At 39.1% G+C, this 27,008-nt stretch overlaps 2 protein-coding genes across 6 annotated transcripts in view; both read right to left on the bottom strand.

The window, feature by feature from the left end:
- RpLP0 (ribosomal protein LP0) overlaps positions 1–27,008 on the bottom strand; it is a 180,487-nt gene that overhangs the window by 8,413 nt on the left and 145,066 nt on the right. Inside the window, exon 1 of one of the 2 annotated variants that reach the window (XM_065482778.1) lies at positions 22,894–22,903. The exons of the other annotated variant lie outside the window; for it this stretch is intronic. The gene's annotated coding sequence lies outside the window, so the exon portion shown is untranslated. Of the gene's footprint in view, positions 1–22,893; positions 22,904–27,008 lie in introns of those variants that run through there. 2 annotated transcript variants of the gene reach the window in all.
- LOC135938826 (B-cell receptor CD22-like) overlaps positions 24,292–27,008 on the bottom strand; it is a 185,942-nt gene continuing 183,225 nt past the window's right edge. For all 4 annotated transcript variants that reach the window (XM_065482772.1, XM_065482773.1, XM_065482775.1 and 1 more), the window contains one exon: positions 24,292–26,054. In XM_065482772.1, the coding sequence (XP_065338844.1) occupies positions 25,908–26,054 (147 nt within the window). In that variant the 3' untranslated portion in view covers positions 24,292–25,907. The remainder of the gene's footprint in view (positions 26,055–27,008) is intronic.

Raw genomic sequence — 27,008 nt, 5'->3', positions numbered from 1 at the left:
GCGACTTTGCCTTTATTTCTTCCTTGGTTAAACCACCAAAAGTGTAAAGGATTGTTGGCAGTGAAAGCTTGACTTTCATGAACAGAAAATCTTGTTTGTATACCATTGAAAATTATCAAAATGTATTTTATTATATTTTACGAAATTGGAGCATTTAATGTCATTGGAAGTATTTATGGAATACAAATAGGGTTTGAAAAATCATTGTCGATACCCTGTTTTGCAAGTGTCCTCAGATTTGGACGAAATTTGCTGGAAGAGTTGCCCTAGAGAGCCTTTGTCTTACCCTAAAGCATCGCGTAACGGTCTCGTTGTGATTAACATATATACACCAATAGGCTGGCGCAACGGTATGCCATCGGGGGCTAACGGCACCGAATTTACAAATTATTACTATTTTTTATATTTATTCTCGCTTATATATTAAAAATTAAATATATATATATATCACATACATAATATATTATATGACTTGTTAAGGGTTCCAGCACGGGAACAGCGACGACAAGGCTAAGCGCCCGCGCCAAATGACTGGCACTGGGACATCGCATCTGACTCCCTTTGTTTGTTATATACTAATGGTAAAACATCCCCAGGAAGGATCACTCGGGGTACGTAGAAGCTGATGAAATTTTCAGTTTTTACCATACCATAACAAAATTTTCCTCTCCTCTATTTTCCTGAAAAGGAAAGCTAAAACAATAAAAAGGTGCGACTCATGTTTTTACCAGCAAGTAAAAAAATTAAAGAGCTGAACTAAAATTTAATTTTACGAAAGCTCTCTTGGAAAAAATCAATCCCTACTAAAACGGGCGCATTGCGATGACTACGGTCTGTTTAATCTGTTTTCCGCTAGCAGTGTAGCCTTTTACTCATCGATATATTTATGACTTTTTGACTTGTATACTTATTGTTAGATTAGAATAAATGTTGCTTTCTGCACACGCATTTTTCCAGAACACTTTTCTGTTAAATCACTATGGAAAAATCAAGAGGTTATCCAGAAGTACAAAATCGCATATCATTCCATTTGTCTCGTTGAGCACATTCTTAAAATTTTAAGCTAATTAAAATCAAAACCCTTTTAAAGAAATTGGAGAATTTGGAAATATCTTAAATTTTAAACCACGGTGTCGTGAATCTAGCCAAACATAAATAACAGGAACTATTTCTTATGCAAATTGTCATCTATTATCAAGCCCTATCGCATAGCAACGAAGAAACACCACAATTTTGGTGTATTGAAATATGCTCTCCCCTTTTGTAAGTTAGAAAGGAAAAAATTGTGTCCCGTGAAAACTCCCGTTTAATTAAAAAAAATCGGTCTCAAAGAGAGCAATTTCCCTCTCTCACATGCACAGAGGCGGTACAAATGTACAAATTTGTCTGGAAACGTCACTGGGGAGTAATTGAAATCCTAGCGCTGTGCGTATACATGGTGTTTTTTCCCTGCTTCATCGCCATGCAGTGTACCCGTCTAATTGTGAGTGACTGCTCTTTTTGTCACGTACGAAGCAACGTCATGAAAATTTCAGCCCGAGAGATACACACATCAGTCCGAGGCGGGCCTGCTGTCTGTGTGTCGCGCGCGGGCGGGCGGACGGACGGGCGGCCGCAGCCACAGTTCTCTCTGTGCGACACAGTTCCGCCACGTCGTCTTGTCAATCATCCTGCCATTCGCAAACACTGCACTCCTGCTCTCGTGGCCGCAGCGACACGCGCCCCGCTACGTGTGCAACCTGCTTTGTCTGTGTGTTTATCAAATCAAACGTGACACACACGGCCACGCCGCTCATCTCGCACAAAATGCATCCCCCCGACTTTGGTGAACGCAAACTCACTCCCTGAAGCGTCTGGTGACCGCGCACACCGGCCCACCGCAGGGACGCAAATCCTCCGAGGTGCGAACAACCAGCACAATGTCCGTGCACCGTGAGACTCGACTAAACTGCTTCAATTGCACCTCCTGCTGCATTACTATACAGGATCAACATGCCATTTGTGAAAATAATAAAAATGTTAGAAGCCATTCCAAGACATAAATATTATTTTTGGTGCGCAGAAAACAGGGTTTGCAGTTAACCCCGAAAAGAGTGGTTTCAAAGACAGATTTTAGAATCTTGTCTAACAAATGTGGTCCCAAGAAAAAGTGTAGAAAATGAGTATGTTCATTTCTCAGTGGCGTTTTTAGTCAATAGAGGGCCTAGTAAAAAAATTATCAGAGATCCTCAGAGCCCTGCCAGAACGATGTACCCTTCCTGCAAATCGGCTCTATTATTTTTGCAGAGCATATTGAATCTTTACAATTTGTGGCTCGTGGCCATTGAACAGGGCAAGCAATGATTGTTGCAAAGCACCATCAACATACAGCAAATTGGGACGCCCACTGTCCTGCTGTGTCAATTAAGCAGCTACGCTATGCCCCGCTTGATTGAATTAGACGCACACGCACCAAACAGGTCGCTGCATGGCTTTCACAAGCATTATGCGCGAGTTTGGCCTGCGATCCATTCCATTGAGAGGCAACTTATGCTTTGAATGAGCATACGGCGCCGCTTTGACAGGCTCGCCAGTGGGCGTGATTGATGAAAACTGATTCAATTCTGATTGATGACAATTCTCTGGCAGCTTTCACTATAAGGGGTATTAATGTTTGCCAAAAATAATTCTAGATGGGTCAGTAGTTTCAAAGGAGAAATGGAAATTTTATAAAGCCTCTTTTGAAATGTTTGATTTTGCTAGAAATTTTTAAAAATGGATTTATACGGGTTGGCAATTAAAATTAATTTGAATTTTGTTGACTAAAATTAACAGTAACTGGTCATATTGCCAGTTTATATAATAAACTATATAAAAATGTTCAAATATCAAATTAGGACCGACTTACAGTTTCATGTTAGAATTTGACTTGCAATTTTTACTAGAGTATAGAATATCTAACGATGGAGAAATTTGTTGGAAAATTATACGGTTTCTGTCAACAATCTTTTCTCTCGGTTTTTATTCCTCTCATCACGATCAAACGAACGCGATGAGCTAAATTTCCCTTCTGATGAAATCAATCATGATTATCAATAGGGAGACATGGCTTACCGCTTGATTATCTTGCAAACTTTGTAGCCGATTTTCTTAGGAGTTTTAACAACAACCAGAGAAAACTTAAGCTGCTTCATAATTTTCTGAAATTTTCAGTACATATACATCCCCTTTAAGATTCAAACAGATTCTATGTGCTGCATTGGTGTTTTCAGTTGTGTTGATTTTATCGCTCAACAATTATTGTTTCAAATGTTACAAAGCCCAGGAAAATTTTAAAAATAAATATCTTTCAAAATGTCTAAAATGATTAAATCGATTCGTCTTTGTGTGGATTGTGGAAAACTTTCACACAAATACACCATCACGGACAGAGAGCAGAGGAAAAGGCTTTCTATCTAGTAAAGGATTTTCTCAGAGAGCGCAGTCTTTGAAAGGAACTGTTGCCGCATTGTCACCTAATTCAATTAAACAGAGATACGCGCCGTGCACACAAATGCATAAGAAACCTGGTTGCTGGTAAAGAATGCACAACTTAATAGAAAAAAATCGCGATCTAAAGGAACGGGAGGAATTGCAAAGTAGCGCAGCCGTAATGCAGGAGCGTGACGATTGTACACGTCTTAGTTTGAGGCTTGGCGTCATCAATTATTCGCGAGTTTATTGCAACTCTCGGGAAATGCATCGCTCAAATATTTACTCGCACAGCATCGACAATGCGGCACGGTGTCACTGGAGACGAAGATACATAATATGCACGTTCTCGTGACCGCGCTCGGCTCGGGTCGAAAAAATCGATCCGACGCCGTGCTGCATCATTAATCAGCGCCAACTCTCTTCTATTAGCCGAGTGCATGCAGTAAGAGAGCAGGCCAGCCTCCATTCACACTGCTCGAGTGCGCGAGTCTCATTTAAAAATGCATTAGTCGAGAACTGAAAATGCTCGTGCCACATTCCGCCACTCGACTCATTCAGAGAAATTGCAATGCAACCTGACGCCCACCACCAACATGATGGATGAGTTTTCCATCGCCTCGCGCGCGTACATTCGCGTAACTCGGCAAAACGCACACTTATTTTACTTGAATTAAATCGTTCGAGCGCATTTTATTCAGCAGAATTACTTAACTGCCTGCTCCACTTCTGCAAAATGCTTTCTGTACACGTTTCCCTTCCCATATATAAAAACATTTTAAACTTGATTTGAAATAACAATTTATGAAAATTTATTTATACTTGTTAGTAATATTTTGTAATACTGAAATGCAATTGTAGAGAATTCTATGAAACAGAGTTGGAAACTGGCGCGGTGCTTTTTTACTCATATGCACATTTTAAGCAGACTTGCATGCCTGTCATACGGTGTACGAATAGCTCATTCTGTTTTGAGCCAAGTGGAAATGTATTTTTAAATTTTAGGGCAAAACATATGTGTGAAAAATATCACATAAAAATGCAATGCAAGAAAATGAGTTAAAGGGAAGCACCAGCAATAAGGTGGAAACGTTAGTTTGTATTATTCATTTTGTTAGTTAAACCGACACGCCTATTTGGCGCACAATTATGTTCATTATTATTAATATAGATATACCAGCAGTGATCTTGAATGGTTAATAGGATATCCAAGTAGTTTTTTCTCGACAAGTTTGAAATTTTGCTGGTAACTTGTAAAATTTGTTATCTCGGCCAAAAGTTCATTTACAGAGGGCACAAAAAGTCGTTTTTTTATTTGTTGTCATGACTTAAAACTCTAAGACTCAGTTGAATAATTGAAACTATTCAATTCTCATCTCTCTAATAACTGGTGTTATTAAATTTTTTTAAATATAATTTTGCAATGAGAGTTTAAATTTACCTCTTTTTAATTTTCATTCGGCTATCAAATAGTACCACGTTTCTGAAGACAAAATAATTCTGTTGGGCAAAACATTGAAAGCTATCAGAAGAATTTCCACTTCAAGGATTTTTGTCAGTTGTCAACCAAACAAATAGTCAAAATTATTAATGGACTAAAATCTGCTAAGCATTTTAACATATATGTGCGTTAAATTACTTTTCTCCTAGCAACAAAGTTGAATGATTCGCAAGTTTACTTAGTCTAGGTCATGAGGTGGTCATAATTCACCCATCGAAGGCGTGCTTCATCACTTCGGGGCTATTTATCAAGGTGTGAAAATACTTGCCACGTATGAGCTAATGAAATACTGCAATCAACTCAAAAGGTAGGAGGTAATTGTGAATTAACAGAATATAATATTTCGTTCTGACAAAGTTTAATTGAAACTTTCGCACTAATTCTTAATGTCCATAAATTCAGCACTCGGGCTTAGTTTTAGTAACGGAAATTTCATAAAGCAAAGAGGCGGAGTTCGCGGCAATGACTGCAATAAAACGTGACATTTCGGGCTATAATTCTCGCCGAAATAAAAGTGGCATTATTTTTTATCGCAACTCGCAAAAAGTTTCGCGCGAAGTGAGCAGGCGGTCGGCAGAGAAGCAGTCTGATCTCTCATCCTCGCTCTATCTCTCTTTTTGCTCCTTTTCCTTCTCTCGCACCACCCAATAATTTTAAATTCTCTGGAGAAACAGATGTTCTCCTTTCCTTCATCCGCACGAAAAAAATATCTGGCTCTCGCGGGGAGGCTGGCTTTCTCTCTTCTCCTTCATCTGTTAAGTTTCTTTTTCAACGCGTTAAAAAGGGCAGACGCCAACGAGAGAAAAAGAGAAAAAATCTAGCATCGTTGCTGTTCATATAAATGTGAAGGGTTGCCAATTTTAAATACTTTTTTCACGAAGAAGCTTACATTGTTAGATGATTTTTGGTTAACGGGATTTTAGCTATGATGGTTTAATTTTAATTTTTCGAAAGGAGGTTGAAAATTTTGTACTTTGATTTTTAGCTTTTAAAAATATATTAGAGGTCATATTAATTCAGTTGGTTACCCTAGAGAATTTCGATGATTTTCAACAAAAATGTATCACAATCGGGAATTATTCTCCGTTTGAAACTGCTCTCAAGCTCTAAAGAAGTCGTAGCAACTTAATCCATGAGCTCGTCAAGGTTATAATACCTGGTGTAAAGCTTTACATTTAGAAAAAAATGCTACCTAAATCGTCTTTGAACCATCTACTTTTGATGCCAAAGAAAATTAGACGTTTTCACTGAGATTTTCAGGTTATACCGAATTAAAATAAAAAATGTATACTGGCTATGCAGATTTAAATTGAAATATAATCAATTTTGATATTGCATCAAAAAGCTTAAAAACTCATGATTCGTGCTAAATTAAATCATCAAAGCTGCAAAAAGTATAATTAATAAATAATAGTTAAAATAATGCAAAAAAATATACAAACTAAATAAATCAATCAATAATCGGATTGTGCACCTCCCTTGGGATTCGTTACCTTTTGTTGTTTGAAAATAAAGTGAAACACAGAACAATTATCCGACCGACTATAATCAGCAACTCTGTGCATACAAATCGTGTCTCTCTGCAAGAGCTACTTATGAACAAGTTTTTTGTCGCCATGATGAATGTCGCAGATCCGCAAAGCCCTGCTCTGTGGGAGCCTGCGGGGGGCCTCGGCAATTCCAACTTGAAACCAAGAAATAAAGGCCGCCGCAGGCTGCGACTTGGAGTTAATCGCGCGAGCGCTTTGTTCCGGTGGCGAATGCGAATACGCATACGCGCGTGGCACCGACCAACAAACGCATCGCAGCCGGCAGATTTGCTTTAATTTCATTGCAAACATAATTAATTAACATCTTGCTTGCTCTCTGCCCCTCCCCCCTCTCCTCCTGCGCCTTTGTGCATGGCGCCGCGTATTACAAAGCAATTAGAGCGAAAGTCGTTCGCGAGCTAACTTTTCTAATTGGATAATTCAGCCGGCTTAGTGTGCGGCGAATCGAGAGCGTATCAGCCAACGGCATCAATGCGGTTTTTGTCTAGAATATCTATAGTGAGTTAATAAGCAAATAAGCGTAAATAAATAGGATTGCATATGCAAAACTCGGGAAGTAAATTTTTTAAAATGAAAAATATATACTCGCAGGAAGTTAACAAAAAATGTATATTGCTTATTTCCTAAATTTAAGAACAAAATTTTCTCAGGAGCTTCCCGTGAAAATCGGCTCAATCAAAGATTGCCTTTCAAGGGGCTGGCTCTGTCTCTCTTCTAAAATTAACGATTTTCGTGTCTTTAGAAAGAGCATATTCCTCACTAAAAAGTTCAAAACAAGTGTAAATCACTAGATGATTCCAAAAACAGTCATTTTATTTGCACGGGAATGCCTTCTCTAGAACTAGAAAGTTCGAGTAAATCCAAATTCATATATTTAATGTATGAGCCTTAATAGTTTTTAGCCTTTTTTGAGAGAGATGAGCTTAAAATTTTTCTCTCCAGCAAGTATTTAAAAAAATAAATTTCCACACCCACTTGCAGACGCCTTTCATTTCAGTCTAGTAATCGGACAAGCTAATTTTCCTTCTATTTATTTCGGTCGTTTCGCTTGACTGGGCCGAGCGAGTGATGCTCTAACAGTCCCTGCTGCCAATCTCTGGCGAGCGAAAATTTAAAAAAATAAAGCCAGGGCTGCAAGCACGCGTGGATTTTCTGCCCGAACAACTTCCAAATCCTCCAATCAATAAGAATAATCCTCATTGGCCCGCGAGTTTTTCCGGTCCTCCGGCGCAGTGGTAGCAGAGCTGGTGGTGGAAAAAGTTGAGAACGATATTTCCAATGTTCAACCAGGCATTATGAACGAGTGCCGACCAAAATGTGTAAAAGCACGAGGGTTGATAATTTTTTCGTACAAATAAATCTGAATTAGCGAAATACGCAGTGCCGCTGCCTGCGAGAGTTTCGCGAGAAGTAGAGGTCTGCAGTGGAACGGAAATTTTTTTTCAACTCTAAATCCACACAAACTTAACGTTACGTAGTGTCCACCACATTTAGGCGTTTTTAAAACTATTCTTTCTGGTAAAGGACTTTTTAGATGCACAATGAAGTTAAATGTAGAAAAATTATTTTTAAGACTAGGGATGATTCCTCATTTGAAAATTAGAAATCAGCAAATAGAAACGTCTCAATATGTTAAGATAAATTTTAAAATATTTATTTAGCTCCCTTATATCTTGCTTTTGAGCATATTGCAACGATTAAACAGCTAGATTGAAGACGAGAAGTCTTTCTCTTTATATCCTCGAGGGCGAGGGACAAGCGCAGACAGAAGGGTCGAGCTGGCTGGTTTGGCTGCTGACTGCTCCGGCGCTTTAATTAAGGATAAAAGTTGGCTGGCAGTCGCCCAGTTGTGCAATCATCGCGCGTGGTTTGCTCTTTGGAATGTCGCGCGTTGCTGCTTCTGCGTGAATCAGCGCCGGCAATCAGCCTGCATGCACTCGGCTTACGCTAATCTGCTGGCGGCGCCCACTGTAATTGATTCGTTTGTGCCCGCTTGGCCGGCCGGCTGGCTCATCCCATATTTTGTCATTTGCCGGCCTCACGCGCTCTTTTATTCCGCCTAATTGGCCTGCATGAGGTCCCTGCTCGCGTTCAAAAAATTCCATCCTCCCAACAGAGATTACGCGCGCAAACTTTTTAATGCCTCCTCCCCACCCAGCGTTTTTTCGACCCCAGGTATTTCGTTATCGCCTGGCATAAGCCTCAAGCAAAACAATCGGATTCATAAATTCATTCGGCTCTCCCTCCTGTTAAAAGCCAAGTGAGGATGGAGATAGAGGAGAGAGTGTGCTTTGCTTGATATCGCCTGCAGAAAAAGTAGCTATGCAACCCCAATGCAGAAGTGCCGGGCGAGTTGCCTGCTTTACTTAACACAATCCGGATAAATGCAAGTCTGCATCAAATTCATCTCCTATTAAATGTTTCATTAAATGAAACTAAAATTCATATTTTATCTGCAAGGGAATTAATGGAAAAATTAAGAAAACAATAAAATATATTGCAAATATCTTAAGGCCATTATAATAATTATTTAAAATATTCATAATCGGGATTAATTGCAAACACAGCAAATTCTAATTTGGTCAACTAACTCTTGAATTTACACAGTACTTGAACATTTTTTCGAATAGCAGATTTTAGATTCCTTTTGTCGAGGTCTATCCTTATTATGACAAATTTTATTTCTTAAAAATCCAACATTCAGCCGGAAGACGGTGTTCATCATTTGAAAAGCACGCAAACTCTGCAGAAAATCACACACTGGATAAATTTAAGCGATTTTAGCATATACGATTGGTCTATCATCAAGAGCTTTGCACTTACAAAGAGTTTGATTATTTGTTGAAACCGCACCCGTTCTCGACGACACTCCTTCTTGCGCCCTGTACCGGAAAAGTAAAATTTTCCGGCACTAAATGCCCGCTGTTTGATTATTTGACTGCTTTTATGTGTAGTAAAACTTACAACAATCATGATCACAATGTGCAATACACAAATTTGAATTTTATTTGGCCGTTCCCCTCCCTACATCAGTGCAAGCTTGGAATTCATTCCGGACAAATCTATTTTATAAAGCAGGGAAATATTTAATAAACGGGCGCCGAGGCTGGAGTATCATTTATTTAATTCAAGGCGCGCTCTGTAAGAGAGAGAAATGCCGACTGACTCGAAATTTCATAAATAATCGAGTACGGCGCACAGACCGCGGCCGGGAGAGAGGCACGCGCGTGCTTGGCCCGAGAGCAAAAGTTTGCTCATAAACATTAGGCTAAAGAGGCGAATAATTCAATGTAGCCCGGTGCGGGCCGTGCGCGCGGCATCTTCTGGGCTGACTGGGGGATGGAGCTGCCGGGCTGGATAATAAGAGCGCGGGGCCGAATTCCACGCGAATTCGGCGCCAGAGCACATGATTCCATTTTGCAGCCGGGCTTTATTAGAAAGGAGGTTGTTTAAGCCGTCGAGCAGTGCGTGCGCCGCGCGGCGGATAGTTTACTCTGCTGGGCGTGTGTGCCATAATCAGTCGAGAGCGAGTTTGCTTAGCCGCCGCACTGCAGAGGCAGCCCGTTGCTTGTTGCGGTCGGTGGCCAGAATTCGCAGCCTCTGCTAATTAAAGGGCAACAGGCTCGCTCCTGCTCGCTCGCTCTCGTCGGACAGACCGACTGAAAAGCAAGCCCTCCCCCTTCCGCCCCGTACACCACCGACCCGAATCATTGGCCCAATTACGCGCCTTTGTCCGCGACTAAAGACGATGCTAATTAGAAGGCGTTTGTCATTTTGCTCTTTCCGTTCGCAAAATTATTGCACGCGATCCAGCGAAATTTATGCCAACCAGTGCTTACACAATTTTCCGTTTGGTCTGTCTGGTTTTTCCGAAAATGAATAAATTATTAATTAATAGACAGCAGGAAAAGTCCGTTTATCCAGATGATGATATACCATTAATTACCAAAAATAATTTTATAATTATTTTAGACATTTATTAATATCTGGAAGAACCGCGATATTGCTATGATGTGGAAGATTGAAAACAAATGTGTTTTTTAACGGGCAATTTACTAGTTAAAATATTCCCATGTGATTTTTTGTAATAAAACAGCAAAGCTAAAAATAGTTATCCAAATTTTATCTATGAATACAGTTAGCGATATTTTAAATCACTGAAAAGTGGGTGTTTTCGGCTGGCCGTCTAAGGAGCGTGAACTTGAGACTTCTACAGTGGGGCAGAGACGTTTAGAGCTCGCCTTGTTTGCCCAATTAACGCGCAAATGACAAGTCCTTTGTGTACTTTCATGTGCAGATGACGTCTTAATTGCCGACGAAAGAAGAGCAACGCACACTAAACAGTACACTCAAGTATTTTTAACGCAAGGCCGAAATTGATGTATGGGCTGGGAAATCAGAAAAATGACAAGATACATAATATAGGCTATCGAATCTACGTGTTTTAATTTAGTTTTTATATATAGGACAAAATGATTTCTCAGAACTCATACAATCAGATTAAATAAGCAAGCTATGACCTGTTAGAGAAATATTATCTATGACAAATTAAAAATATTAAAACCAATAAAGATATGTATGTCCGGCGATTGCAACACGTTTAGAGACTATAAAATAAGTTTGTCTCAATCATCATTATTACGAATATGCATCTCGTGAAAAACATGGTAAATAACGTCATTCTCAGCAACAAACTTAACATTAATTTACATTATAATGCTAATAGCAACTACTATTAATTACGGTAACAAAATGATATGTTAATATGTTAGTGGTTAAGTGGTTATATCCCATACAATTTTAAAATACTCTGTTAAATGTTTGAATAATAATTAAAAATAGGAAAATAGCTATCAATTTAAATGGAAAAATTATAACTATTAAACTATGTTTTTAATTAAAAAAATAACAAATTGTAAATTGAGATTATCAAAACGTGATCAGAAAATAAAAACATTTTCATAAAAAATAATTACTTTAGCTAAATTTTTGTTTTTTGTTTTGAATTTGTTTCTATTTTATTCAACTAACCGTCCAATGAGTCAGTGTAAAGATTGCACAGTTTGATACACGACGTGTTGTAATCGATCAAAAATCTAATAATATAGCTCCCCAGAGTATCATAAATCCTAAGTCAGTCTGAACAAGTTGATTGTTTTCCACGCGGAGATCAAGCATCGGCAAGTTTGGAAATTGCCTTTCCTTTCGAGTTCGCGCAGCAGCAGCGGTGAAAGTGTGCATCCCATTGCACTTTTTTCTGCTTGTCCAGCCAAGGGTGGCACTAAAAGTGCTTCTCAATTCGGGTATATCGGCGGCCAAAGTGGCTGTAATGGAAAAACTTTGCCGACCCCCGCCTGTCATAAAGCAGTGCGTGCTCTTCTTCCCCAGCCCCGAGCAGCCACCCTTCACTCAAAACAAGCTGTCTCCACCCGTCGCTCGCACTTTTTAATTAAATCCTATTTACATTTTCATTCAGACCGCAAGAAAGAGGCGGAACAAAATACACTAAAATGAAGTGAAAACCAAGCTCAAAAATGTTTTTTTTTATCAAGATGTAAGACGCATAAATATATTTTATATTGGACGCACCTCTTAACCGAAAAATTATAGTGTTTTCTCGTTACGATTTGTTAGTCTTGGATAAAAGATGACAATTTGAAAAATGAATAGATCCCGTCTTTATGGTTTGTTAGATCCACGCCTCCTTAACTCTTTTTTCGTCAGATTTCAATCTACAATAATTTCTTTAGAAGTGGATCAATCTAAATTAACTTTAAATTCTTGGAATATGCTCATCTAGACAAATCGAATAATTTTCGTTTTTCATACTTTTGCTAAAGTGCGTGATTTTTCCTTAATTTTCCAATATAGAAAAGTACTTTGGGAAAATCGCGTGCAATCAGGCTTTATGTTGGCTCTTTCAAATTTCTTGGGTTCGCATAGCATGCTGGTGATTACGAGACAATTTTTAAAACAGCTTATTAGGGTATGTAATTGAGGACGAGAGGAACATATTTCCAGAATATGTTAAAAATTGCAAATTTCATCAGTTTCCTGAATCTGCCCAGATTTTTACTGTTACACTCATAAAATTCCAAGCAATAAAAAACCTGCTGCAGCTTCGGATGCATTTAGGCCTGCGAGCGAATCCAATTCAGCGCCAAGAAGACGGACAAAAACTCTGCATAAAATGCAAATTTTGGGTGAATGGATAAATTTGGCGGCGGATTTTAATTAAAACGTCGCCCGAGATGTATGAACACGTCGTGCCATGTGTAGAGAGCAGTGAGTGTTTGTAAGTAACAGCGAATGGAATGGAAATTCGTCAAAAGCAGCAGGCAAGCAGCACGACGCGATGCGGTGAATGTGCGTATATGATCGTCGCGCGGAAACCGAACGTGCGCCTTGCAATATTGCCCCTTTCGGCATCCCCTTTCTCCCCTGGCCTACGCCTCGCTCGCCGTGCATAAAATATGGCCCACACATACATAAAATTCCTGCGCCACTTTTGAGACTTGCATACTAACGAACTTCACCAGGTCTCCGCAGACGCCGCGGGTTTTAAACTAACTTTTGTTTGTTCCTCCTTCTCTGCCTTCAACTGTTAACTTGCACGAATCTAAAGCAACCGTCTTAATATTAAAGGCTTTCTGACCTAGTCGATTCGCGCCATTTAAATTAAATATTTGATATCGGGGTTAAATTGTCAGGAAGCCCTTATACGATTTCCGACCTTAATTAGTGCAAGTCAATTTTTTTGTGAATCACATGCTTACAATTTTGAATCAATTAAACAAGTAAAATGATGTTGAAGAGGGCTCAAGAATTAGCATTTGAACAAAGAAAATGGGAAATTGAACTGTTATTTACGAATTAAAATCGTGTACATCAAATGGGGCCTGAAACACAATAACACCTGTGGAAAATTGTCCTATTTGAGTAAGGGAATTGAATTTCAAAAAAAGTATATTTTCCTTTACAACTTTTAGAAAAGCATAATACATAATTTAATTTTGAAGAATTAAAAATGAATGAATTTTTTTACCATACTTGTTGGATGTTTTTAATATTTTGTTCATTTTATAATTTGTAGAAAAGGGCTGCATTTTTAATTCATAAAGAGAATATCAAAATAACTCAGGTTTTTTGTAATGAAAAATTCGGTTTTGTTGTTATTTTCATCACTGGCTTCATATTTCAATGGATGTAAATTCTCAGCAACTCATTTTCTAGCTTAGCTTTGAATTAATTTTTAATAATTTGAAATTTTGAGAAAACAAAATAACCCTTTTTTTCAGAACAAGGTACAGGCAGGAAACCGCTTGAGTTAAAGAAATTTAAAAAAGTCGTGCTTGATTGTATAGTTTACAAACATTTCACCACTCTCGAGAAACAACGGTTTTGCGTCCTGTATAAGGAAACATATTTATGAAATCTAGACAGAGTTTCATGCCACGCAGGAGCAGATGCGCGGCTCGAGCAGGCCCCTCTCTCTACCTCTACTCCACACTCAACTCAGTTTCCCGGAGCACGAATCCTTACAAATGTCTGGCGGCAACTCCGCTGTAATGAGCAATCATCAAAGACGTTCAATGTAATTTCCTCCTCGACTCTGTGGCAGCCACAGTGGCGCAGGGCGCGGGCGGCAGTTCCATTCAGCTCGGGAAAAAATCAGGCGTAATTCTCGCATTAATAATCAAAATCAGGAACTTAGGAGCGTGCCTTTTCAGGCTGATTGCTGAATTCGGCACAAAAGACGAGGGAGGAAGCCGGCAACTGCGTTGAAAGAGAAAGCAGGCAATAATGTTGCAGCGATTGTTATTGGCGCCCGAGAACGGATGACAAACAAAGAGATAACTTTTCATTGTAATTATACGAACTCGTGTTTCGCATCGAAAGTGTGGAGCAGATGGAAAATCGCGTGCGGTGCCGGCTTTGCGCAAGTCGATTCCCTACTACAAATGCCGACGAGAAGTAAGTCATTTCGCAGTGAATTCCGCCTCCAGTCAAATAGATGATTTATAATTACACGTTCAAGAGCTTCTCCTTGCTCTGTATATATGCCATTGCTGGTAATGTGCGCATGCACGAAGTTTTCGTCATTTACATTACAGTTTGTCAACACAGCCGAATAATAATAATAATAAAACACCAACGAGTGCCATGAATAAAGCAGCTTACTTAATTTTTACTTGAATTTCAAAATTAATAAACACTACACGAAATAAACCAACCATATTTTACGAAACTTTGTATTTTTAACATAACGATATTAGCAGTACAAAAATATCACAAACAAAAATTATCTTGAATGTCTGGCGCTGTAAAAAATAAACGAAAACAAATTTTATTGGAAATAAATTAAACCAGGCTTCATCCTCGTTGCTTTACAATTTATTTCCAATATGAACACAACCTCAGGTGGTCACCTGTTTCAAAAATTTAAAACAGATTAACTAAGGAAAGGAACCATTTTAACTCGGTATCACTTAATTGAAATCTCCGAATTCTTTTCAATCACAAAGTTAAACTGCTTTCGCTGTCTTTGGTATCTAAAAACTACACCAAAATATTTGCTTTCCATTATTAGTTCTATCCAGGAGTATATTCAATCAGTCTTGGTGCGTTCGTTCAGTGCTAAAATCCCCAATAAAATACTTCACATTCAATAAACTGGATTTATAAATTTAATCCAAACTCGTTACGCTCAACATAATCTAAGGAAAACCTAAATTTTATATTTTTTGCAGAATTTCTTTAATGCATTTCCATTTAAATCCCATCCAATCATTTACATCAATAAATTGCCGACATGAATACCTGCAATGCTATTTAAAAAGGCATTTCCATACACAGCGTTGTAGCAATGCTTTTATTGCTCTTTTTCTCATGTTCAACATTTCAATTGCAGCTCAGTGGCGCACACTTTACTTTCTTTTACTTGCAGAATACGGCCAAGATTAGACGCAAAGTGGCGCTTTGAGCAGAACGTGCATTATTTGCAGTTATGAGCCTTCTTGCTCGCAACGATGACGTTAATTGTCTCTTAAGAAGATTCAATACGTGTGCGCTTTGTGCAGCCGATCGAGTCCCCCTTTTGCTCTCTTGCCGGTGCGCGCATGAACCTTACCAGCTTTTATGTCCTCTTGAATCACTTCATCTCTCTACCCTGGTGAGCCAAGCTCCCTCAGCCGCTTTCTGTTGCGCTGCACATCTCTTCAAGAGTCTTTGTGTATGCATCCGACACGAGTTTAAGAAAGAGAAAGAGCACAAGGAGAGTGTCTGTGTTTCGGCTTACGGCAAGAGCGCGCAAGACGATTCGCGTATTAATCAGGCGCTGTGGCCGCTATTCTGGTCCTTCGCGTACTAAATGTTGAAGGCATTAAAAACGGAGAACAAAATCTATTGTAAAATAGCTGCGTAAATAAATTTTGATAGGCCATTAGCGACTTCTTTGATCTTTCCCTGATTACAATGCATGTGTCGAAAACTAGATTTGCCATACCTTTTCTTCTCCAATCGGTTTTGTAGGTTGTTTCTTGGAGTGGATAATTACTACGCTGTCGAAATTAAACTGGTGAACCATTCTGTTGCGCATAATGCAAAGTTAGTATGCTGTGTAATTTTTCTTCGTCTAATTTGGGTGGTTCGCTTTGAGACGCTTGGTGTTCTTTGGCTCTTTTTGTGACATCCCGCTTTGCTTATCAGAGATAAATATAAGTTTACATACTCAAAAGTAAACAAATGTGCACCCGAGTTCACGAAAACGACTTAAAAGGAAGATTTAAAAAAATGGGAAAAAATTCAACAAAATGGTAATGAATTTTGTTTTAAAACAATACCGACCGCCACTCTAACGAAATAAGCAACAAAATTAGCACAGAACGACGGCCGACCCAAACCAGAGCCAACCGATATATGCAAGTGCATTACGACAAAAATCAAGAAATGCAATAACAGCCTATAACCTATAACCAGCAGGGCGAGCAAAATTTAAATGAAAACACATGTGCGCCTGTGTTCACGGAAACGACTAGAAGTAGTGAACAATAAAAATCAAGAGGTGTAGCGAGTGAAGCGGCTTTAGCAGACCATTTAGCCATTTAAATTTAGTTATCCTCAGCACCCAGACGGGAAAGGAAGGGTTTTTAAATTTTCTCTCAAAATGCAAGAAATCAAACCTCTATCATTGATTTTGCGAAACAAAATCCGCAATGCAAAGGGAGTTAAATTTATAGGTTGCTTTTAATGCACGATCATTTGACGCAAGAAGTTTTTGACAAACTCTAATTTAAACTTATGAATTAGGGATGTAAACCAGCAGTCGAAACTACTGTAGCAGGACTGTTCTGTGGTAATATGGAAAAATAAACAGCTCGCTACACAACGAGAAACCTGCATATAATTTCTTCTGGCAATTATGACAACCTCGTGTGCTTCTGCCCTCATTGGCATCAATCAACAAGGTTTAAAAAATTGCTAAACCTAATTCCACACGTCAAAAACTCTTTTGATAGAAAAACTAACCAAAAATAATTTTTGGCCTAAAAATCCCATGATTTATGATCATTTTATGGTCCCGCAAAGATTGGAAACTCCGAAAAAAATAGTCGATCATCTAAATATCAAAGCCTTATTTATGAAACACTTAAGTAAAAAATGGTTAGGTTATTTCCTGTTGCTAGCCAGCAAGGTTGGTTAGAAAATTGTTCGTTTTGCATTTAAATTGCACCGTGCGCTATTCTTTCGAAAGCAATTCTACACCTCATCTGCAACACAAGGTGTGTGTGTGTGTGTAACTTACTAACCCGGCTCGACATTAGAGTCCGGCAAATGGGATGGCGGCACTAGCAACAACGATGATAATAATAACAACAACAACAACAACAGAGTGTGGGTACACGGCCGCAACGACGTGCGAGCGAGCGAGGTGTGTTTGCATTTTAAACAGCGCGCGCCCTCGAGTAATCCCCCCGACCGACCGTGGAAATTGACACCGTAATTCGGGCGGCTGCGGCGGAGTGCAGGCCCAAATTGTTATTTAATAATTTAAGTGCTCAATAACGAAGCGCTAGGCGCGGTTGCGAAACGACGCTGCCAGGCGCAGAATATGATAATTGCAAATCAATATGCAGACACGCGGCTCTATGATCAGGTGTGCGCTTTGTGTCTGGCCTTTGCTCCGCTGGCCGCTTTGATCTCGCCACGCTGGTCACTGATTTCGCCCCTGTGCAAATACGAATCGCCGGGTATGCGCTAGCCGGCGGCCAAACCGTCTGATTTTGCGGCCACTTTGAGCGTGTTTGCGCTGTTAGGGCTACGAGCCAACGCGAACTTTGAATCATTTTTGGACTACGCTTCGGAATGTTTTAATTAAAAATTTCGCAAAACAAACATCTTGTTTAATTTCGCACTCGACGTTAGGCGTGGGCAAACACGCGCCTCCGGGGCTTGGAAATAATTAGGGTTGCAAATTTGAGACGACCATCGACTATATTTTGCTTGCATCTCATTTTCTCTTACAATTAGTGCACAAATCGCACAATTTTAATACTTTTTAGCAAGCCAAGCGCTGAGGAGACCATAAATTCTGTAGGCAGTTGTTAGTCTCGGAAAAACGATGCTGTTTGTGAGTGAAACGGGCGGAAGACACGCTCTCATCCTCTCGCAGTGACAAATGCAAACACAGCAAATTCCCGCTATTTTATTCTAGAATAATTTTTCGTCAAAAAGCCGTCTAAAATTGGCAAACCTAGAAATGATTATGGCGGTGTTGCGAGTGCGAGCGCTACCTCCATAAAGATCGCAGCATCTGAGTCGTGAGTGTGTGTACATTTGTCGGTGTGTATGGATGCAAATGTATTCAGGCTGCGCACACAAGTCAGAGAGCACAAATATTGACCTGCTAATGCGAGCATAAATACATAAACCGCGGCTTCGGCAGCCAGGCACAATTGGTGCGCACCCGCGTTGTGCAATCATGTGTAGCGTGCGTATACGGCTCGAATCACTGACTCCGACGCTTTTCATCCCTGCACCTGTGACGACAACAAATATTGCACGTGCATTTCTTTCCCATCCTCGGTGCAATTCATGAATTCACTCCGTTACACCCTCGCCACGGATGAAGTGCATTCGGTTTGCTCAACAAACAAATAAAAATTGAAAAAATTAATGTAAAAATAATTAAAAAAAAACAAGGAGGTTTCAGATTACGGTGAATTTATTGATCTAAGCTTTATTCAACGATGTTAAAAATTACAACAGCAACAAATAGGAAAAAATTGTAACAGTAGGAGAAAAATTCACAAGTCCCAGGTTAAACGAAAAAATAAGTTTGCTAATACGGCGCGGTCTGGGAGTGAAATTTAAAAATTGTGCAAAGAGAATCAATTGGAGCACTGGTTTTAGTTGAGCACACGAAACCGTCGGGTTTTGAAATAAAAAGGCTGAGGACGAAACGAACAGCAGTAATTAACGAGCAAACCACCCGCGCACGTTCAAGCAAATTAAAAATTAATTTCCTCTTTCAATGTGAACATTTTACTCCAATTTATTTTAGCATCTTTTTCATTTATAATCGGTCAAAGAAACCTTCCAGGTGAAATGGTAAAATCGGAAAATTATTTCACGGCAAAAATTTTATTATTTCGACGGTGTATTACCGAGCTGTGGGGCTTCAAAAAATTACATTTCTAGAGGATTTGCTAACAATATATGTGAGAAATTTTGTATAACATCAAAAAGAAATTTAACAAGGCTTCAGCATGTGATTTTTTTTCTCTAAATTTAAGTTTGAAGTTTCAGATCCCAGAATATACCTGAAGGCAAAATATTAATATTTTTCATTGAAATATAATGAAAAATGCTGTCTATATACTGACCCAATTTTGCCCAGGATTGAACTTATATAATAATGCTATTTTAAAATGAAACTAAAATTCCAATTCAATATCCGCAATGGAAATTATGAAATAAAGTTTAGAAAGGCTAAGAAGATTGATCTTAAATAGGAAAATAAATCTTATAGTGAAATGAAAAATTGAAAAAGTTGCCAGTGATTCATTAAATTTTATTTGAAAATATTAAATTTTACGTTTCCTTGCATTGCCAATACATGTAGAGCTGTAATCGCCGCTCTACGCTAATACGAACCATCTCTCTATCCCCGATTGATCGGTCTGAGTGAATTTCGCTGTACACGCCGAGAAAAGTCCAATTAAGCGCGCAACGAACGAAAGCAAATAATGTTTCGCTAAATGGACCGACAGCAAAGGCCCATCAACCTGCGACACGCCCTTTCGCAAATTAAACCAACGCCCACTCGAAAATTGCTCTCCGGCCGAATTTTAGCGAATGCATTATCCAATGTGCTCGCATCACGAATGTTTCTGCTGCTTTAACAGCTTTTACGACAAGGAAACAGTCCGTCCAGCGTTTCATTATTTATCTTTCTCTTGCAAAAACTACCAACGCTGTGCGCGCAATTCAATTACACTTTTTGCGATAGGGAAAGTTCTGCGAGCAATAACTTTTCTTCGCCCTAGCTGCATTTGTTCTACTTTGCTTCACTGAGCGAGTGGAAAGAAATTTACTGTCGAATGCAGAAAATTAACTTTAGAGTCAAATATAGTGCTGAGAAAATTTAGACCATTTAGACGATATGCTATTTTTTCTTTGCTCCCATTCCTTGTGAGATAATCAAATGAACACGAATCATACAATTTAAAGCCATTTGAATTTCTCTTTAAATCACCTAATCCCATTTTTCAACAATAAAACTCAAAATTATTGCAAATGTTTCAACAATTAATTCCTTAATACCAAATTAGCAATGAAACTGACACAAATTCTGAGTTGTATTTAATAAAATCCTTATAGCTTTTTTCTAACTCTCTATTTAGAAATAAAAAACCAGCCCTTCCTGTAATATTAAAGAACAGACAAAAATTAAAAAAAGTACCTAAATTAAAACGCAGCATATTCCATAGGTTCACAGGCTTAAAATTTTTCAAAATACTCGTTTTAAACGTGCTTTTCATCCATACATTGACTGTTATTCAGTAAAAATTTCCATTTAAATTTTTGATGCGGTGGAAAAAAATTAATTTTAAATACAACGCAAAGCTATTTTTGAAATTAAAAAAATATTTTTCTAACTACACTCAAAAAAGTTGCATGAAAACGACTAAAGGGGCTAACCGATGAATAATTTAATATCCTGATTGAATTCTTGATGCTCCAAATCACATCCAAACTATGATATTTGAAATATCTGGAATCGCAGCAGCCCCTTTTATTGAATCGTTCTGTGCTTCGGCGAAAATCGCAGTGGTGCGGAATGGGAGAGACGAATTTATGAGCGTTGGCAAGTGGTCACTAGTAATCTCTCCAAAGCTCACGGTGGAAATATTCGGCATATTGCTACTTTCCCTGGCTCCGTCTCTCTCATCCTCTCTCGCGCTTTTTCGTGTATTTATGTTTCACAGGCCCCCTGTAAGAGAGGCACACATAAAAGGGATTTGAATCAATAAATCGCGCGCGCGGGCTGTGCGTTCGTTCGGCTGGAGGAGCAGGGTATTATATTTATTTTATTGTCGGCGGCGGTGGAGACGGCCGGTGGGCGATTTTCAAAGGGAGCATTTATTCCATTATTGCAATGCATCCTGCCCGCGCGCGTCTGCACAAACACTACTGCTGCAAAAAGGAGAGAGAGATTCGTTTCCAAATATCAAAACTGCGCCAAGTAAGCCAGCCAGGGGTACATAAGAAGATATGTGAGGCTTTTCCCGAGAAAAGCGGCCTCGACTCAAAGGCTCGGCCATTCAAAGGGAAGTAACAGAAATGGAACTGCTAAGGGTCACTCGCACACAAAGGCAGCCCAAGAAAAATATTTCACTCTTTGCTTTCCCTGTGTCGCTGCGAAAAAATGTTTATTTCGCCTCCCTCGCTCACACACAGGCCCGCTGGGACATGCATAATGAATTTGGACTCGTCCTTTGACGGCCGGACGTCACAGTCTCGTGCATAGAATTCGTGAATATTCATGCCTTCAAACCTCAAAGTCTGAAAATAGACACACAGTTCAAGATGGAATTAATAGTTCCTGGGTCAAGTCTGTTTTTAAACTCGCTTTCCCGAAAAAAATATATTTTGTGAGGTAAAATTTTGATTCCGTTCTTCACGATGTAATTATAATGGAAATTTGCCTTCTGGCGAAATAAATCAATATTTTTAATAAGAAGACAAGGCTCACCGCTTTGATAAGTGAGCAAAATTTATTGTAGCCGGTTTTTTCGAAAATTTAAATAGAAAGCAATCCCGATGTTCAGAGCATAATAAAAGTAAAATAATTTTCAGATTTTTATAACACACATCGTCCATTCTTGCTGTTTTAGCTTGCGGTGATGGATTAATCAGCAAGATTCATTGTTAAACAACTAAGCCAAACTTAAATAACATTAATTGCAAATCATCAATAGAAAAAGCGAACAACGTGGGCATAGTCATGATAAAAAGCAGTGTGCTGTCAATAAGTCTGCGCTTACAGCGCCATCATTAAATCCCAGTGCATCGTTTGCGCGAACGGAGGCGTCGGCACTCTCTCATTTCCGAATTAATTTTCAATGCGGCGCTGATTGTCACTCAAGAGCAGCAAACCTGGAGGCCGTTATTTATTTTTTTCTAGCAGCTGCCTTTGACGCTCAATTTTTATGTGTGCGGTGGCGTCGAGCGGCCCCCCACACACACACTAGTTGCAATTCAAGGCAGATCGCTGTGAATGGAACTCGTTAGCCGCTTTAAAGCTGTGCGCCGCGATTTTCGTCGTCTCCGAAAAATGCTCCAATTTATCGCGGCTCGCCACTCTACGGCCTGCCAGAGGGCGCTATTTTCAACGCCACCGCCGTGCTCTCGATGCAAATAATCAGACGCGCAGCCTGTAAACATCGGTCTCGCCTCCGTTTTATCAAGGTGATTTCTCGTTCGCACTCTCGGCCTCATTCTGCGGTTGCCAGCCGATCGATTGAACGCACATTTTGCCCACCCAAACGCTATAATGCCGAACAATTTCTGTTTTCCAATATTTTTGGGGTAAACTTGGCTTTTAAAAATTTATAACAAAGCCAGTAGTAACCAATTTTGATTTTCAGGCACTTCCACTGCGACTTAATACTCAATCCTACTGGTTCTTCACCTAAAATGATTTCTTTTGATATGTAGAAAGTCAAATGAAAGAATTGCAAGTGAAAAATGCACAGCAGTAGGATTGCAAGTGTGAAATCACAGCGGATATGCCTTAAAATCAAAAGCAACCGCTGTCATCATCTATTGGTGGCTTCAGACACTATTTTTTTTGGAAATAGTGAATTTAAGGAAAATATGTACTAAAATAAGGAAGAAAAATCCGTAGCTTTTTAGTATCAGTGCCACATTCCTTTTATAATATTTATTGAACATCCGCCAATTTAAATTAAATTGTTTTTGTTTTCTGGTTGTTAACGCGTAGCTAACGTTTCCTTCAGATGGCCTCCCACGCGACTTTTAAGTAGAACAGAGTAGCTATTAATTACTAACAAAAATCCGCGAGTTGAATGCTAAATCTTTCTTCTTAAAAAATTGTAGCCTGTGACCTTTCTCTTGGGGCGCTTTTGTTTTTTCTAAACCATACGACCGCAGCTTATAAATAATTAGCTTACAAATTTATCTAAAAACTTTATTTCGCGCGTTAGAAATTAAATTGCTAATTTACTCTATGCTTAAAAGTTGCAAAAGATTTTTTTTCTTTGTGTTTATGAAGTATGCTGACACGTCTAAATTTAGGCTCTATCCTTGTCTTTCCCAAAAATAGACTCGCACGTACGAAAATCCAATTTGAAGAGGAAACTAGAGCGGCGTGTGTGTTTGTTTCATCGGCAGAAAATAGCATTGTGCCGCATTCGTGCCGGCTTAATAAGTGGAGAGGACGCCCAGGGGAAGCAATTAAGAGGCGGGCAGCGCGATTAGAATGCAGTGGAGTCGGTGTTTGCGGGCCCACCGGGGACGATGCACGTCTCATCCGCAATGCACCGCTGCACTTGCACGTGCACACGCCCACGGCACCCACTGTACCTGTCTTCCGCGTGAGCACCGAACTCACCTTTCAAGCCGAGACGAATCGAGGCAAAGGCTGAGACAAACCTCAGAACGGCACACACCTATCCCGGAAAATCTCAACAAACTCAATTATGTTATTCTAGAAATTCTCGGAACCGCTCTATTTATTAATTTAATTTGCTAGGGTTGGGTTATGAAGACGATCGACATTTTTTTCTGTTTCTAAGTTTTCACAGAAGAGGATAATCTTTGAAACACAAGCCCTTGGAGCACCCTTGTTAAATTGTTGGACGATCCACTTACCTTTTGCTCGCTGCAAGAAGTACTGTTGGCATACAATCTGAATTAAGTACACAGTATGCAAACTATGTGTTGCCGAGAAATGTAAATCAGGACAAAGAGAAACAAACAAGGAAAACTGAAATAACTAATGGAACCGTCAAAATATTTGTCGATATAGCACAAGTTAGCTTGTTACCGGATAAGTCAGTTGGTTAAAAAATGTTTTACATGTTACTTTTCAGAAAAATGTAAAAAAAACCGAACATCCCTTTATTATTTGGTCTATTGGAGCTAATTTAGCAAGCTATTATTTGAATGTTCATAAATCATGAAGTCTATGAAGTAAAAAATTTGAGGGGATTTATTCTCACTTATTGTCAAATCTTTTTGAAGAACAATGAAAAAAAATTCTGTATAAAACATGATTTTCTCTTTATTTTTACAACATATCAATAACTTACAGATATATAGGAGGGTTTTCTTCTTCTTTAAATCGTAGGTAGTTATGTACAAGAATCCTCTGTCGCGCGTCTGAGTTAGTATTTACAGTTAATATGCGTCATGTATATAATAAATTATCACACATTTACACTTTGGCGCGTGATCAGCCGCGTAAAAACGCCTCTGCCTCCGCGAACGAACGAACCGGAGGCGCCGCTTTTGTAACCGTTAAATAGAGATTAGAGAACCAACAGCTCGAATGCGACCCCCGAACGAGGGCACAGTTGCGCGATTACAGTAATATAACAGCTCCATCGAGGGGAGGGCTGCGAGTTGAGAAACACTTTCCAGTTAAAATTTCGTACAGGAATTGCGCGCGTCTACAGTCACCATGTATTTGGTTTTCAGAGAGAAAATTAAACAGTGAAATGCTCATTGGCATTTGAAGCTGGCAACAGTTTGAACTTTGCTTCGAATTTTTATTTTTGGCCACGTTTTCAAATGCCAAAGAGGCGTCGAAACATTCCTCCCTCAGTGTGTTTGTGTCAGTGTTCGAAAAAAGTTGGCTTTCCCGGAGAAGACACCAGATTTTACCAGAGTTGTAGAAATTCGGAATTATCCAAATAGACCAAGATTTTCTTAAAGGACATGAATGTTGGAAAAATATATGATTTTATATGTGAAGCTGAATTTTCTGGGAATCATAGTGAAGTTGGAATTTTTTCAATCGTCCTCCACTTTTGCAAACAAGTGCTGAACAAACAGAGCGGCCATATTGTGACTCCATCATTTTTCAGGGTGGCAGAAATTAGGATGAGTCAATTTTTAAAGTGATTTTTGGGTGTCTTTTGTTGTCCATGCCTTTTAAACCAAAATATCAGTGAGGAACAAAAATCAGGGCGTGTCCTGATCATCAACAGCCATAACACTTGATGACGTTATGGAGACCGCCGTGCAGAGTAAGCAACCTGCATGACGGGAAGCAAAATTGTTGGGAAGTTTAAATTCCACGCAGCCTATTCACCTTAAACACCCAAAACGTCATAATATGGCCGCTCTTTTTTCCCAGTTCCTGACGGCCTTGCGCCACGGCTGATTCCAAAAACTCCAACGGCACTCTGCTTTGCACAATTTTTAGCTCTATAATATCAAATTACATTTTTCTACGTTCAAATCTTTTAAGTCTGCCTCAGCATATTTAAAATTTTAAACAGATCTATGGCTCAAATTACAAAATTTCTTGCTAAAATGCCAGAAAAATCTAGTTTCAACCGGTGCTGTTCCAAAGTGGCTGGTCGAATTGTCGAACACTGGTTTGTGTTTTGTGTCATGTATCTGTGTGCTGTGTGTACGTGCAGCAAAAATGCCGCGTCTGAACACAAAATCGAGAACAGAAACGACTAATTTTCTTTCCATTAGGCCTCACATAAAATTACACCTAAGGGGCTGATCCATCTGTGGTTGAATCGAACGCATGTCAAAGTCTTCTTGTTTCTTCATCACCTGCTGCTGCGAAATGAAAACCGCACTCTCTCTCTCTTTTTCTTACTTCGTCTTTGGTAAATGCACGCTCGCCGTTTGCACGCGGCTTAAATGCACGACTCCTGCATCCGCGAGGAGGCCACTAACTCTAGCGCTTGCAGCGAGTCTATGAGCAATCTGTCGTCGTTACTGCTGCTGGTCGGACTAGCACTCACGCCTTTGTGCACGCGGCTCAGCGTCCCCGTCAACGGCATCTGAAACAGAAACAACAAACGCGAACCATACAATACATGAGAAATACTGCTAGTGGATTTGAGATTTGTCTTTCAAGAATGCTGTATCTTTTCGATTAACCTTAAAAACGTCCAGAAAATGGTCGTCTATTTTGTTGAAAAGCCCGTCCAAAATGTTAACATTTAAATCAATTAAAAATTTAATTTAAGTGTCTAAATATTTGGCAATGAAAGATCCCATCATGACATTAGTTTTTGAAATGATCAGAATAAAAAATAAGATTTTTGAGTGAATCAATGCATTTAATATTTTTGCTCACTATGTATACAAAAGCTAAATTCTGGGGATTCTGGGAAAAAAGTTATAAAATTCTTTAATATTTTGCGGCACGATTACCCAGAATAATAATGGTTCTTGAAAATTCTCAGTTAAATAAATAGGAAGAAAAAAGTCAACGTTTTTTGTATTTCAAATACGGCTTTAAAACTAGAAATAATATTGTTTTGTTTTTCCGTATTTTCTGGATGAGTTGAAAGAAATGGCAATTTTTAAATCAAAAAGCAAAACTAACTTTAAAAAAAACTACAAAGTTTCAGCTGTCATACGACAATTTATTTGGCCAAAACCAAAAGTTGTGTTTTTATTTAATTTTGGATGTCTATTTTTCTTTCTTTAAAATGCCGTGATGTTTTGAGAAAAATAATATTGCGTAAATAAAAAAAAACGGATCAAAATGCCGCATTGCATTGGGCTGTGCCGGGGAAACGCAGGTTTGTGCAAATCCTAAGAGGGAAAGAGAATGGAAGAAAAGTGGGTTCATCGCAATTCCCCACCTTACAATGAATAGAATGGAAAATTGCCTCGGGCGGCGCAGGCAGCCGGGGAATTGAGAGCACTAAGTTAGTCTTCGTTTAGCGAGCTCCGCTTTGCAGTAGATGCAAACGGAAAATTGGATTTAAATTAAATTAATGTTT

This window comes from Cloeon dipterum, chromosome 3, assembly GCF_949628265.1.
Source record: "Cloeon dipterum chromosome 3, ieCloDipt1.1, whole genome shotgun sequence".
Taxonomy (NCBI): Eukaryota; Metazoa; Arthropoda; class Insecta; order Ephemeroptera; family Baetidae; genus Cloeon; species Cloeon dipterum.
Note: the sequence above shows the minus strand (reverse complement) of the source record. Positions and strands in the feature narration are given on the sequence as shown.